The following is a 17,135-nucleotide window of genomic DNA, read 5'->3' on the forward strand; positions in this document are numbered from 1 at the left end:
AATACACACAGACACACATGAAATATCTTTACTAAAACACACTGCTTTAACTGGCTGAAAATATCTAAACATAAATCTCACTCAAATTTCAGGCAAGACAAATTGAGTCTTAATACAACTGAACTGTTTATTACAGGGCTAATGCTTGTTCAACTTTGCAACTTTATAACAAGTGGTATGTTTATACAAACTTCATTACCTACTGTACACTTTATCAGCGTTATAACAGTGCTAAAGACCCCATGGGGTAAAAGGCATTATTTCTCAAAAGACTAAATGACTAAACAATCTCACTAGATTATCACAACACTTTCCTAAATTCTAAAATTTCCTCATGAGGTATAAAAGATTGGGATAAAAGAATTTTAGACATATTGTTGCGAAAGATATTTCATTTTCAGTTTTCTTGAATGCGATTACAGCAGTAGTTTTTCAGTAACTGGACAGTATAGCTAAAGTAGGCTATTTGTATGAATAGGCCTATCAATACCTATGCACACTCAAAACCTGGAATGCACCAAAACAGGGTGATTTCAATAAACTAGTAAATGTAAATCCTATAATATATCTAAAATATTTCAGAAAGAATAAATAAAGAAGTATCCCTCTTTGTAAGTGCAATGTTTATAAACTCCTTATTTAGTTTTAGTGTTTTGTTTAAATGACTAGCACAAACGAACAGGCAGTGACGCGGGCAGCCCGCGGGTCTTTCGAGTCAATGCGGAAGCGGCCGGAAGTCTAGGAGCAGGAAAACCAAAACGATTGTAGTAGGATTGTAGAAAAGCAACATTTGCTCTTATATTTTTAATTCCACATAGCCATTAAACATTCATTTAAATCATCATGATTTTGTTGGAAATCAACAATCGGATCATAGAGGAGACTCTCAGCCTCAAATTCGACAGCGCGAGCAACGGGTAAGAGGAAGATCTTCCTGTCTGAGTCAGAACTCACATCAAACATCGGTCATTTAATGCATGTATACATTGACAAGAGCCATATTTTCTTTTGCATGGATAAAATAACATGATAACACATGCGTTTGTGTATGATTGATTGTGTTATGTGAGATAATTTGTTGATTGTCCATGAAGTGTCCTGTATGGGGTGTGTCCAGCAGTTCAGGTCACATAGAAAAGCATTATATTTATGTGAGTTTGTGAATGCGGCATCAACGTGTCAAGTGATTGTTAAAACAAGTTTTGAGTGATTCTGACCATTGCACACACGTCGCTTTCGGGTGACCTGATTTCTTGAAATGTTTAGTCCCAGTGAAGACTGAAGACACTTCCTGTTCATAGCTTCTGCGTATATCAGTCGAATGCATGTCGCTGCAAGATCAGCGCTTCTTTCAGACCCGTCCATGCAGGATGAAGTAGCACTGTAAATTCCTCGGGAATTTTTCTCCAGTATGTGATTTTGCGCGTGCTTTCGGTCGTGCTGGAACGTCCACGCGCCTGCTGTGACTCATCATGTATCGTTAAAGCATATAAATACAAAAAAATTCTGATCTGTTTGCGCTTTTTTAGTTATTTTTAGTTGTTATTTTACTTAAAATAAAAGTTAATTAAACGGCTCGTTATTGCTTTTAAATGAACAGTTCGTCAAAACATTTAAATTCTGTTATTGTTTACATCATTTCTGAGATACTTAATTCTGATTGGTCAATCACGACATTCAGGTAAAATATTTCTGAATAATGATCGCTGTTCATCACCACCATACCGTATAAATAACTTATTTTAGCATTGTACATGCTAATAAAATTATTTCAGCAATGAATATTTCATCCATGTATTTATTTATTTATTTATTTGTCGAGTAAGTGGATAATGTGCAGTCATTATTGCGTAATAATAATAATAATAATAAACCACTTCTGCTTGCAGTCCTGGTCATTCTGGATGACTGTCCATTATCCCTTAGGGTGAATTCAGGGTGATTGGGACACTTTTTGCAAAACCCCTACTTTTTCTTTTTGTTTTGTTTCTTTGTGTTTCATGTGAAAATACCATCAATGGGATGAACTGTTCTTTTAAAGATTAAAGGGTTAGTTCACCCAAAAATGAAAATAATGTAATTTATTACTCACCCTCATGTCGTTCCACACCCGTAAGACCTTCGTTAATCTTCGGAACGCAAATTAAGATATTTTTGTTGAAATCCGATGGCTCAGTGAGGCCTACATAGCCAGCAATGACATTTCCTCTCTCAAGATCCATTAATGTATTAAAAACATATTTAAATCAGTTCATGTGAGTACAGTGGTTCAATATTAATATTGTAAAGCGACGAGAATATTTTTGGTGCGCCAAAATAATGACTTATATAGTGATGGCCGATTTCAAAACACTGCTTCATGAAGCTTCGGAGCGTTATGAATCAGTGTATCGGATCAGCGGTTCGGAGCACCAAAGTCACGTGATTTCAGCAGTTTGGCGGTTTGACACGCGATCCGAATCATGATTCGACACAAAAGATTCATAACGCTCATGAAGCAGTGTTTTGAAATCGGCCATCACTATATAAGTCATTCTTTGTTTTTTTTTGGCGCACCAAAAATATTCTTGTCGCTTTATAATATTAATATTGAACCACTGTACTCACATGAACTGATTTAAATATGTTTTTAGTACATTAATGGATCTTGAGAGAGGAAATGTCATTGCTGGCTATGCAGGCCTCACTGAGGCATCGGATTTCAACAAAAATATCTTAATTTGTGTTCTGAAGATGAACGAAGGTCTTACGGGTGTGGAACGGCATGAGGGTGAGTAATAAATGACATTATTTTCATTTTTGGGTGAACTAACCCTTTAAATCATTCATGTTCCTGCTCAGCCTTAATGAGGCTGAATATCTTGATAATAGCGATTTATTTTCCTCTTATTATTGTCCCGTATTTAAAGTGACAGTACCTTGATTTTCCTATCTTTGTGCCCACACAGCCTATAGATTGTCATTTATTTCCATATAGCAGACTCACAAAATGCTTTTTGTTGTTGTTCAGGAACAAGCCTGAAGCGGTAGACGTTACATTTGCAGGTAAGGTTGAAATATGAATGACCTCAGTCATGGAAGTCTGTGTTTCTATTGTCCAAACTGTATTATTACTATCATGGACATATTTTAATGTGTTATTTTGTGTTTGCACATCCACTGTAAAGAATGTTACATTAACAGTATTATTTTGCATTGATAAAAGCAAAATGATTGACATTGACTATATTTTTGCTTCAGACTTCGATGGTGTGCTTTACCACATCTCCAACCCAAATGGAGACAAAACTAAAGTAATGGTCAGCATCTCTCTCAAGTTCTTCAAGGAGCTTCAGGAGCACGGCGCCGATGAGGTACGAGCAGAAAATCACCAAACCTGTCAAGAACATGTTTGGGTTGAATTTCAATGAGCCTAAAAGTTGGCTTTATCTTTTTTTTTTAATTTAAAATATACACTTCTGTTCAAAAGTTTGGGTCTGTATGATTTAAAAAAAAAAAAAAAAAATGTTTTTGAGTCTTATGCTCATTAGGGCACTTATTTGACTGAAAAAATGTAATATTGTGAAGTGTTATTAAAATTTTTAAAAGAACTGATTTCTTTTTTAATATATTTTAAAATATAATCTATTGCTATGATGGCAAAGCTGAATTTTCAGTCTTCAGTGTCACATGATCCTTCAGAAATCATTCTAATATGATGATTTGCTGCTCAAGAAACATTTATTATTATCAATGTTGAATTTATTTATTTATTTATTTTTGATGAATAGAAAGTTCAAAAGAACAGCGTTTATTTGAAATAGAAATCTTTTGTAACATTAAAAAATGCCTTTTGATCAATTTAATGTGCCTTTGCTGAATAAAAGCATCAATTTCTTAATAAAAATCTCATTGAATCCAAACTTTTGAACGGTAGTGTATTTTTATTACTTTTTCCTTTTGATTTTGAGTGAAATATGACCTTGATATGTTTTTGTGAGTTTTAGCTTTTTATGTTGCCACATTATGTTCAATGCAGTTTTTCACAAGAACATCATCGTAGCATACTGAGCAATAGGACTAGTTAGTTGCAAGTTTGCAGCTGTTTTTTATGTCCGTAGATTATATACTCAAATTCTCACCTGTTACGAAAATACAGTTCAGGTTTCCTGTGGACAATTACGCCTTTTTCACACTTGCAGCGTTTGTCGCTCGCAGAGTCGCAGCTGAACCACGGCTTACTGCAAATACAGACAAGTATCATCCATTCTGTCACGTTTTTCAGTGTTCTCCTCCGACCACTGTCTGTATCATGCTTTGATTTATGATGGGCACTATACTCTGCTGCGATCGACCGTGTTCCCCTCCTTCTGTCCCAAACACATCTGCATATAACATGCTGTATATATTTACATGATGAAAGTAATCTTAAAGTCCCCCTGTGGGGAAAATCAAGTTTTAATGTTGCTTATATGTCTATATGGTGTTTTTAATATGCTTTAAGACAAACCATATGCAAATTCATAAGTCAACACCATTTCTGAGTATTTTCTCTTTAAAACTGCAGTGATCTAAAGACAGTTTCAAAAACGTGGTTTGGTGTTTGTGACGTCACAAACTACCTTTTAACCAATCACGTCAACGTGCCGGCGGGCTTTAGCATATCATTAACTATGACCGATCTGAAGCAGGGGAGTCTCAAGAGAAGCCAGGTTATCCCAGGAAATTTTTCTGTTGATATGAAAAATCGTGTAGATTTTGCAATATTGCGGGTATATGGTGTATATTACGATGTATTACTGACATTCTGGTGATTGTAAGGATACTGATTGTTAGAAGGCAGCTGTCTGACTCTGAGATGGCGAACGGGAACATGGTTTGTGTAACATTAGCAACACATTATTAGCTGTTTGGTAACCTAGTCAAGCAAAAGGCTAATCATATTAATTGTCGTTATGTGTCCGACGTTATAAAATACGATAGCATTGTGTAGCGTTTACCTCAGTAAGTTGAACGAGTGGATCTCTGAGCTTGCGTGAGTGAGTGGAGGCGGGGCTAATTAGCATATTCATAGATCCACGTATACTAAATGAAGCAAGGGTGTAGAGTTACGTTCAAGCTATTTTAAGACATGAAGAAATTTTTTTCACAAGAAAAAAAGGTTTAAATATGACATTTTAGTGATCAAAGATGAGTTTTAAGGGATGAAATTATTGACTACGGGGGACTTTAAAGTTAAGATATACCATTAGTTTTATTCAATTAAACAGGCCTTTAAAGTTTAGGCAAAAACTCATGGCAATGATGTATTTTCATGTATTTTTATTTATTTTTTCACAGCGCTAAATGTCATATGGTGATTTGTGAAACAGGGAACACCTTACTTATATGATTTTATGGTGAAATTTGTAATTTTTTGTGCTAACTCAGGTGTATTTTGAACAAGAACAATGCACTGTGGCTTTAATTCAGCGTGAGCGGTGCAGTAAAAACAGCCTCACGCCAAAATGATCGTGGCACTGCCTCTGTTAACAAGGGCGGCGAAAAAATATGCGCTGCTCACGCATCTGGTGTGAAACAGGCCTTATGCAATGTGAAGTTGCAGAAGAGTTGCTTTTTTTCACTCGGGTCTTTTGTGTCATTCTTTTAATACTCTCCTTGTCTTGTGATTTTGCATTCAGTCCAGGGTGATCACATTTAATCACCATGTAAGGTTTTAAATGGCTTGTGGTTTCACGATGAAACAGGAAGTGTCTATGACTCACTTTGGATGGAGGAAGTCACATGTTGTAAAAAAAGAAACATTGGTTCCTTGTCCTTTTTAGGCCAGTGTTCAGTTCATTTAGTGATCTGCTGTTTTCAATTTTAAATTGATTCATTATTTGAAGGCATATTTCAAGATCAGTGCAGTTGCTTCTGCAGGATTTTGAATCAGTGCATTGAGAAAATGAATAAATTGTTTTTAGGGCGGGATTATCATAGGTCTTTAGGGTTCACGGAGTTGAGGTTGATGGGTGGTCTTTTCCCTGCCAATGCAAATAAATATTCAAAGTATGTCCCAGCCCCATTCAGGACTGCCAATGTAAATCAATTGAATTACCAATGCAAAATAGAGGAACCAGTAGAAACGGCTCCCGGCTTCCTGTCTGCTCTTGTCATCCACACAGAGACAAAATTCAAATAAGTTTTTTTTTTTTTTATTTGTTGAATCTTGACTATATACCGACACTAAGGCTTAAAAAGGGGACAAAAGACAAAATACAGAGAACTCAAAGCATGTAAAAAATGGCAGGAATGAAACAAGCCAGTGCCTGTCATTTTATGCGTGGTTAGTTGACATAAAATAGGTTTTTATATGGAAGCTTGTTTCCGCCATGAGTTTACATCATTATTCTGACTTTTTTCCTCAGAATTGCAAGATAACTTGCATTTCTGACTTTTTCTCACAAATGTGAGTTTATATCTCGCAGTTCTGACTTTTTTTCTCAGAATTGTGAGATATAAACTCGCAATTGTGAGTTATAAAGTCCAATTTTGAGGGAAAATGAAGACTGACTTTTTTTCTCAGAATTGCGAGTTTATATCTCACAATTTTGACTTTATAACTCGCAATTGCGAGGTTATATCGCAGTTCTGAGAAAAAAAGTCGGTAATTGTGACTTTTTATCTTGCAATTCTTTTTTTATTTTTTATTCAGTGGCAGAAACAAGCTTGAATAGAAATGCGACATGCTATATTCTATTAAAACAGCTTCTTATTAATTCTTTTATAATTGTTACACATGCAGATTCGACATTTTAAGACCTGATGTTTGTATTTTTTAATGAGCTAGATAAGCCAAAAAGTGGAAAATATTAACCAGCTGTAGGGCCTAAGATATGCATTTTCACTTGTACATTCATTTATATAAAGTTTTAATCAACTTTGTTGAAGTTATGTTATAATTCTTATAGAATAATTCAGTGTTTTTTTTTTTTTAAATAGTCACTGACTTGAGAATTTTATTTTAATTTTTACATTTTTGAATTTAAATTTGTGTTTGTTGTGTTTCAGTTGCTGAAGCGTGTTTATGGAAATTTGCTTGTGGCACCAGAAGATGGTAAGCCAAATGGCTGCTGTTTTAATTTGTGTTATTCTTACTGTAAGAATTTTGGTTTGATGGTTTGTTGCTGTTCCTCTCTGAAGGATACAACATTTCGCTGCTCTTTGACCTGGATGCACTTCCACCCAACAAAGAGGAGATGATCCACCAGGCTGGCATTCTCAAGAGAAACTGCTTTGCTTCTGTCTTCGAGAAGTACTTCAAGTTCCAGGAGGAGGGTCGTGAGGGAGAGAAAAGGGCTGTTGTCCATTACAGGGATGACGAGTCTATGTAAGCTACTTAAACTTTCGTCAATAGGGCTGCAACTAACAACTAATCTAGTGATTATTTGTCTGATTAATTGAATAAAAGTGCAAAATTTTATTTTGCATTTAATTGATAAAACATATTATCAATGTGCAATTTTTAGGCCGCAAGGGAAATGTAGAATGCATTGAATGCATATAATACGTTTCATGCAGAACAATTTAAATTGTTACTATATAAATAGCAATATATATTTAAATACATTTTCTCATATTTTTTCACATTATAAGTATCTCCACAGCTTGAAAGAAGCACGAATAACCAAATAAAGAATCATAACTAGATTTCTACATTTTCTGAAGAAATTTTGAGTGACGCAAATCTTTTAAGCATAAATCCAAAATTTGGTAATAATTAATTCAGGTTAATTAGGATAGTTGATAGTTCACCCAAAAATTAAAAATTCTTTCATTATTTACTCACCCTCATGTTGTTCCAAACCTGTATGATTTTCTTTCTTCTGTTGAACACAAAAGAAGATATTTTAAAGAATGTTGAACAGTTAACGGTAGCCATTGACTTCCATAGTACTTTTTTTTTTTTTTTCCTACTATGGAAGTCAATGGCTACCGTTAACTGTTCAACATTCTTTAAAATATCTTCTTTTGTGTTCAAAAGAAGAAAGAAAATCATACAGGTTTGGAACAACATGAGGGTGACCTTTTTTTTTTTTTTTTGGCTGAACTATCCTTTTAAGATATATTCTCTGAAAATAATTTGAGTATATTTTGATTTAAGCCTGATTAGATTATTTGCTATTATGAGTACAACATATGTATATAATTTTTTTTTTTATTTAATAAAAATTCTTAGTATCTTTTTTCAAACATGTTTTGCACACAGTTTGTAATCTTGGTCACATCTCATCTGGGTTTGTTTTTGTTTGTTTGTTTTTGTTTGTTATTTTAAGGTATATTGAGGCAAAGAAAGACCGAGTAACTGTTGTGTTCAGCACAGTCTTCAAGGATGACGACGATGTCATCATCGGGAAAGTGTTCATGCAGGTTCGCTCTTTTTTTTTTTTTTTTTTTTTCCCATTTCTCTGGAATAGTTCTCAGGTTCAATCTTGACCATCTCTGTATTGCCTAACCCTACAATCGTTTCTGTATGCTTAAAATGTCAAAACACATGCCTTCTCTGTGTTTTGCAATCCAGCTATTTTGTGTCATGGTTTCCCATTGAAATAACAAGGTTAAACCACTGTATGTCAACCAGAGCTGCCATTTCTGTATTTACAGAACAAAATGCTGTCACTCTGACCTCAGAGCTGTACTGTATGCATTTCTCAACATATTAAGTCATTGTATAGTGCTGTAACATATGCATTTCCCCCCCAAAAAATTTATTTCAAAGAAATAAGCAATCAATCATTTCATTCAAAACAAAAAGTTTATATCTAATGCAGTGAACTTTTTAAGTGTCCTGCAGTGTCCAAAAATATATATATATATACACACACACATATATACATATATGTATTTATATATTTATATATATAATATATATATATCCCTAAAACACACACACACACACACACACACACATATATATATATATAGAAAATAGCTTTTTTCTTTTTTGTATAATTGTATTAATATTAGACTTTTTAATGAAATTCAGTCATTTTAATGATACTGAATTTAAAAAATAAAGCCAATAAAATAAAATAATCACACTTTTATTGAAAGTAACAGACTAAAATTGGACAGAAAATATATTAATATTAAATATCAATTATTCTTTATTCAGTTCTATGCAACAGAATCAAATTTAATAGATTTTTTTTTTTAACCAATGATCCAAATGTGTAGTCCTACAAAGTTATTATTATCTATTAGTTAAAAACAAGTCTTAATATTTTTATGCAGCGTGTTTTATCTTGTTTTAAGGATTTTTAGATATTTTAACTAGAAAATAAGACTTAAATACTAAGAATATGATTTTTTTTTTCAGTGTATACATTACCATTACGAGACGAGACATAATTTTTGGCCATTCTGTCATACAAAACAGTTATTAACACCGGCAAAAAAGAGAGAACCAATGAAATGTTAATAACCGATTATGTTATTATGTATGCTTTTTTTGTGCTTTTTGTTTTGCTATGCAGTTTTTTTGCATAATAAAATAAAACATGTAGCTGTAGTTTGCCTTTCTTGCCAAACAATTTTGTCAGATAAACACCTTAACCAAGTTTAGTGTTTTGTTCCTCCCTCAAATTTCAAATATTTAAAAAATATAAAATATTTTCCTCATAATTTGATTGTTTAATGAAACTTTTTAGGGTCATAAAAATCATCTGGACATCACTTTTAGCCACTGTAAATGGAAAATGTATAATGAATGGCCATGTAATAATGTCTATGTTGAAATACTTGTGAGTGAATGAAATACTTTACAAATGAAAGACACTTCTAATGTAATCACCTACACATAATGATGTCAGCAGTGCAAACCACCACCAGAACAGCTGCTGTGTTTGTCACAGTGACGTTTGACAGTCGCTACGATGACAGGACAGACCGATGACTGTTTCTCTCTGTGTTCAGGAGTTTAAGGAGGGCAGGAGGGCCAGTCACACGGCTCCTCAAGTGCTGTTCAGTCACAGAGAACCTCCTCTGGAGCTGAAGGACACTGACGCCACAGTGGGAGACAACATCGGCTACATCACTTTTGGTTTGTACCATGAGGTCACATACACGTAAACATAAATTTAGTGTCTCAGAATAATAAGAATGGTTATTTTTCCTCACAAATGACACTTGGAGAGTGTTCATTTTAGACATTGGTTGAACACTATCATCAACCACATCTGCTAGTTGGAACAAAGTTAAATATAGACTTTGTCAGGTTTACTTTGGTGATGACTTGTATGTTAATACGAGACCAGAACAAAGCACTGCTGCTTACCTGTGACAGGTGCGCTGTGTATTTGCATTTGGTTCAAGAGAGCAAACACCCAGCCTCTCTTCATGGCGGTTACACAAACCTCTTAATGAATTAAAAAAGCACCACACCCTTTTATCAAACCCACCAACGTTTGCCAGCGCTACTAAACTTCAGTTTTTCATGCAACCAGGAAGTATTTGGAGACATGCAGTGTTTACTAAGTGCATACTTAGTTCTGTTTTATTTGTTCACTTTACTTGAGGCAGTAACTGATAAATACTAATCTTGTAGTGTTAACCTATGCAAAACTCATGTTACAGATTATTTTATTCTGTGACAAATGCTTTTAGTTACTCAGATTGATGTAGGATTACACATCAGTTCTGGTTTCAAGTTTCATAGATTTATATATTTTCCCTCATTAAATTGCAACTACACTGCAAAAATGAAGTTGAAATTTCTAACAGTTCTTGAAACAGGATAAATTTACTTGTTTTCCTACCGAGTCTGAATATCTTATGCAGTGTTGCTTAAGTAAATTTACCTTTTTTTTAATGATTTTGTTTTAAGACATAAAATTATTTTTTTTTGCAGTAGTACATAAATAAAAACTTATTTATCTATATATTTTTATAAATAATAAATATGTATTATTTGTATATTATATTTAAAATAGTTTTATACAAAATGTTTAGAAGACACTATTGGATACCTAAATATGGTAACACTACATTAGTTAATGCATTAGTTAACATGAACTAACTATGAGCAATATATTATTACAGCATTTATTAACCTTTATTAATGTTAGTTTATAAAAATACAATTGTTCATTGTTTATTCATGTTAGTTTGCCGTGCATTAACTAACTTCGATTTTAAAAATGTATTAGTAAATGTAGAAATTAACATCTTTAGTTCATGTTCACGAATGCATTAACTAATATTAACCAACAAAGTGTAAATCTAAATACTTTTAGAATGATTTTTTTTTTTTTTTGCAGTAATAAAAATGAATTGTATTTTCATTCATAATACACTCAATAGTTCAAAGTCGTTGTTTTGATTTTAATAGGCAAATAGTTAAGAATCTACAAATGGATCATTATTACAGTGATTATTATGTTTCTAGCATGTTATATGTTTGGAAACGGTTCTTTTAACCCTAAATGATGGAGTGTGTAGCTTTTCATTTCTTAAACAACCATGTAGGAAGACACATCATGGCCATATTCCAGGATGACAATGTCAAGATTCATCAGGGTTAAAATTGTGAAAGAATGGTTCAGAGAGCATGAAGAATCATTTTCACACATGAATTGGCACCTCTGAGTCCAGACCTTAAATTCATTGAAAGTCTTTGGGATGTGCTGGAGGAGACTTTACAGAGTGCTCACCTCTTGCATTGTCCATACAAGATCTTGACCAAAAAATGATGCACCTCTTGATGGAAATAACATCACAACATTTATTTCCATCAAGAGGTGCATCATTTTTTGGTCAAGATCTTGTATGGACAATGCAAGAGGTGAGCACTCTGTAAAGTCTCCTCCAGCACATCCCAAAAACTTACAGTGAGGTTAAGGTCAGTGGCAATTCATGTGTGAAAATGATTCTTCATGCTCCCTCCCAACAATTCTTTCACAATTTGAGCCTGATGAATCTTGACATTGTCATCCTGGAATATGGCCACGATGTGTCTTCCTACATGGTTGCTTAAGAAATGAAAAGCTACACACTCCATCTTTTAGGGTTAAAAGAACCGTTGCCAAACATATAAGATGCTAGAAAAAAAAATAATCACTGTAATAATGATCCAGTCATAGACTCTTAAGTATTTGCCTATTTAAATCCAAACAGTGACTTTTTTTTTTGGCCGGGCAGTGTATGTTAACATGTTACCCATTGTCACATTTACACTGAATGTCATATTCAAGTTCAAATATAAATCCTAAAATTATTTGAAATTATTTCCAACCAGTGCTGTTCCCCCGACACACCAATGCCAACACCAGAGACAACACCATCAACCTCATCCACACCTTCCGGGACTATCTGCACTACCACATAAAGTGCTCCAAGGTGAGACCCTCCTCAGAAATGCCTCAGTCGACCCAACAATGACTCTTTGTGTTGATGAGGGCTCGAGGAAGGCCCTTGAGTTTGTAAAAAGCTTTGTAATGGGCTTCTTAGTTTGCATACTTGCCATTCAACCATTCGGCCCTTTGTTTGGTGAGATGAAACAAATATGCTGTGTGGTTTTGACAGCAGGAAGAAAAATGCTATGAAGTTAATGTATAATTGGCAGAAGTGTAAAGAGTACCTGAATAACATACTTGATACCTTACAGTGAAAATGACTCCATTACAAGTTACAATTCCAATATGACTTGAGTAAAAGTCTTAAAGTATCTGATTTTAACAGTACTTAAGTTTACTCATACTGAATGTAGATTCAAGAAAGCACTAGTCCTCAACACCTAAGAGACATGCCAGTAAAAAACAAGAAACTGTTGATTTGTTGTCACATGTTTATTTTCTAAAATCAAAATAAAACTGAACACCTCAAAATTGCAATAAATCAAGGTTGACGCAACAGCCTCTTAAATGTCTACAAACTCTCAAGTCTTAGTTAAGCTCAACTGCTCAAAAAGGGCAGAAGTAAACCAATATCCTTCAAAAAGGTCTCTTCAATATAACAGATAAACACCTGTGATTCACAACTACCCGCTAACGCACTCAAATTCACATAAAGTAGCTTTGTTGACAAGTTTGGGTGGGTAAGGGCAAAACGCACAAAATGCGTTACCTTCAATGCCCTGTAGATAGCGATATCACTTCTTTTGTAGCAGAAGCTGCTGCTGCAGAACAAGTTAGGTGCCATGCAAAATGTAATGAGTAACTGCATTACTTACAACAAATGTATTGGAGTAAACAGATACTTAATCAAAAATGTAGTCAAGTAGAGAATAAAAGTTGCTAATATCTTTGATACTCAGCTACAAAGTAGCCAAAAAGATACTTATGTACAGTAACTAATTACATTTACTCACTCTGTTTTCTCCCACATTAGGCCTACATCCACACTCGTATGAGGTCCAAGACCTCGGACTTCCTCAAGGTACTCAACCGAGCTCGCCCAGATGCTGAGAAGAAAGAGATGAAAACCATTTCGTAAGTGCTGTTTTCACAACCTTTGGCATTTCACACTTTATATGAAACCGCAGATCAAAGTCTTTAAAAAAGAAATCTTTCCCATGGGCTTTTTTCCCAGCAGGTGGTGGTTGATTTTGTGCTGATGTTGGTGCATATCTCTGGGTTTTGTTCAATACCAGAGGCATATACTTGCAAAAGATTAATTTGTGATAATGTGTGTTTAAAACTGGCTTTGACTCTTCGTCTTTATTAATTACGCCGAGGTGTTGCACCATCCGCTGTCTCTTAGAGGTTGATCTTATCAAAGCAGATTAGCGTGTACTTTTTAAACATGGTTGTTGTTTGAGCTTGTTTAAACTGAAACTTGGCCGAATGTTGCAAATTCTTTTTCTCTGTAATCAAATGTCATTTCTTGTCTTCTGTGACGTTGGTAGGACAGAACCCAAGAGAAATTGATTATCAGTAGCATAAAAATCTTTCAAAACAGACTGACCATGAACTTTGATGATTATATTTGCTTTTAATAGGTGTGATTTTTAACTAAAAAAAAAAAAAACTGTTTGATTGCTGAATTCCTTGTGAGATCAACACTACAGATTTTCATGAAAAAAGATCCACCAATTAGAGAAGTTTCTGTTACCATCGAAACAAAAATTGTGGCAAAAGAGCTCAGCAGCAACCACTTACTCCCATGAATCAATGCGAATGAAACCTCTGTCTCAAACTGCTTATATAATTGAATGTTTTGCCATAAACCTCTAATTGTATTTTGTACTTTTATTGTATTAATATTGTATAAATCATTCAATTATGTAATTTTGCGATGCTTCATGGGACAAATAGTTCAAATGTTGTGATTCATCTGAGCTGGTTGGTTTGGTTCATGGCTTTGAACCAAATCTTTTAGAAATTATTGAATCTTTAGAAATGTAATGGAAAAAAGCTTTTTTTGTGACTTAAAAAATTAGGTCACTACAGAGCTACGAACATTACGTGGACAAAAAAAAAACTAAAAAAAAATAAATATATATATATATATATAATTTATATTGTGGCCACAAATTAGATTTCATCGTCTTGTTTTTGTAAGTTGTGGCAACGATTTACTAATTTGTTCCCTCAATTTAGTTAAATCATGGCTATAAATTAAGAATTCGTCCCCACGACTTATTTGTTCCCTCTTTTTACTAAATCGTGGCCATGTTGTACTAATTTGTTCCTTCGTTTTGATTTAACTAAAACAAGAGTACGAATTATTACAATGTAGGCCAGACTATTTAGTAAAACGAAGGAACAAATGATTATATTTTGCGAACGATTTACTTAAAACGTGGGAACGAATTAGTAAAATGTGCTAACGTATTATTTGGTCGTGAGAACAAATTCTCAATTCGTTGCCACAATATACACAATTTTTTTTCCTGCATGTCACATTAGGGGCTCTATAGTTCATAAAGTTGAAAGCAAACAAAAATAATCATCTGAACAGTTAGTACTTGTTTGATACCTTTTTTTCCAGCCGGTAGAAGTGTTTTAATTTTGAATTTTACACATTCAACCCTCAACCCTCAACCCTCATTTTGACACATTTGCATTTAATCGGAAAATCGTTTGTTTTATTTTAGTCCCCACAAATTCAGAAACTAGATGTTTTCCTCAATCAGACTGTTAATATTTACACAGTAAAAACAACCTCCTTAGTCAAAGAATTCACAATGGCTGGAATGTTAAGTGCTTCCCTTTGTCATCAGACTTTAAAGATTTCTTGGAAACACTTTTAAATACAGTTTATTTTGTTGACAGTTAATGTATTAAGTATTTTGAACTAACAATGAGCATTTATCACAGCATTTATTAATTAGGTTAATATTTATTTCTTCATAATGTTTATTATTAATTCAATGAACTAATGTTAACAAATTGAATCTTATTGCAAAATCTAGTGACATACTTGTGACATGTACCTGCAAAGTTGCTTATAGTCAGTAGAATGTCTGTTGGGGAGCATCAAAATAAAGTGTTAGCAGATATTAAGTTGACAGTTTAATAATACTATAATGAGAGTTATTTCACATGTAGTTGCAAAGTTTCTTGTAGTTAGTAGAATGTCTGTTGGGGAGCATCAAAATAGCAGATAGTTTAATAATACTATAATGAGAGTTAGTTGATATGTAGTTGCGAAGTTACTTGTAGTTAGTAGAATCTGTTGAGGGAGCATCAAAATAAAGTGTTAGCAGATATTAAGTTGACAGTTTAATAATTACTATAATGAGAGTTATTTCACATGTAGTTGCAAAGTTTCTTGTAGTTAGTAGAATGTCTGTTGGGGAGCATCAAAATAGCAGATAGTTTAATAATACTATAATGAGAGTTAGTTGATATGTAGTTGCGAAGTTACTTGTAGTTAGTAGAATCTGTTGAGGGAGCATCAAAATAAAGTGTTAGCAGATATTAAGTTGACAGTTTAATAATACTATAATGAGAGTTAGTTGACATGTAGTTTCAAAGTTTCTTGTAATTAGTATAATGTCTGTTGGAGGAGCATCAAAATAAATTGTTAGCAGATATAATGTTGACAGTTTAATAATACTATAATGAGAGTTATTTGACATGTTGCAAAGTTACTTGTAGTTAGTAGAATGTCTTTTGGGGAGCATCAAAATAGCAGATAGTTTAATAATACTATAATGAGAGTTAGTTGATATGTAGTTGCAAAGTTACTTGTAGTTAGTAGAATCTGTTGGGGGAGCAACAAAATAAAGTGTTAGCAGATATTAAGTTGACAGTTTAATAATACTATAATGAGAGTTAGTTGACATGTAGTTGCAAAGTTTCTTGTAGTTAGAATGTCTGTTGGGGAGCATCAAAATAGCAGATAGTTTAATAATACTATAATGAGAGTTAGTTGACGTAGTTGCACAGTTACTTGTAGTTAGTAGAATGTCTGTCGGGGGAGCATCAAAATAAAGTGGTAGTAGATATTAAGCAGTCTACTAATAGTTGACATGTAGTTGCAAAGTTGTAGTTAGTAGAATATCTACAGTGGACTATCGAAATAAAGTGTAACTCTTATTTTTACTATTAGATTGACTATTTTTGTTAAATGTGTATGCACATTTTCATGGTATCATGCGTCTGTAAATTTTTCCAATATAGAGTATAAAATTATGATTTACATCTATATTTTATCACATTTATTCCACTGTTTTGACCTGGGAATATGAATCTAACCCTCTCATGATCTTTCCAGGGGCAAGACCTTCTCACGTTAAGGACATGATGTGCAATCACGAGACCAGCATCCATGGACTCCATTATACACCTCTGGCCAGTGATGTCGATCCTCCACATGGAATTTGCACCTCAACAGGGAGACAAATAAATTCCTCGCTTTGCATTTATAGGATAAATGTTATTTGTATGTTGGATAAACAGATTTTTTGATACACTCTTATGTTTCACTGTGTAGCTCTGTTGTCTGACAGTGTTTTATTGACATAGTCATGCAGTATTTTCCCTTTCCTCTTTTCCTTTTGCCTTCGTTTCGCCAAATGCATCAATAATGGACATCATGAAATGGTCATGAATAAACCAGTCTTCTATACAAGAGATTTTTTTTTGTCTGTTCCTTGGGGTAAAATCATTTAGTTTGGGGTCTGTAAGATTTTTTTTTTTTTTTTTTTTTATGTTTTTGAAAATTTCTAT

The 17,135-nt window shown here is 33.6% G+C and overlaps 1 protein-coding gene across 1 annotated transcript; it reads left to right on the forward strand.

The window, feature by feature from the left end:
- The first annotated feature begins 677 nt into the window (after positions 1–677).
- arpc2 (actin related protein 2/3 complex, subunit 2) lies at positions 678–17,039 on the forward strand. Its single transcript, XM_051905379.1, has 10 exons — positions 678–917; positions 3,011–3,045; positions 3,241–3,353; positions 7,033–7,078; positions 7,165–7,351; positions 8,298–8,391; positions 9,937–10,063; positions 12,257–12,357; positions 13,348–13,448; positions 16,681–17,039. The coding sequence occupies exons 1-10, from the start codon at positions 844–846 to the stop codon at positions 16,700–16,702; spliced, it is 900 nt and encodes a 299-aa protein (XP_051761339.1). The 5' UTR covers positions 678–843; the 3' UTR covers positions 16,703–17,039.
- Positions 17,040–17,135: the final 96 nt, after the last annotated feature.

This window comes from Ctenopharyngodon idella, chromosome 9, assembly GCF_019924925.1.
Source record: "Ctenopharyngodon idella isolate HZGC_01 chromosome 9, HZGC01, whole genome shotgun sequence".
Lineage (NCBI taxonomy): Eukaryota > Metazoa > Chordata > Actinopteri > Cypriniformes > Xenocyprididae > Ctenopharyngodon > Ctenopharyngodon idella.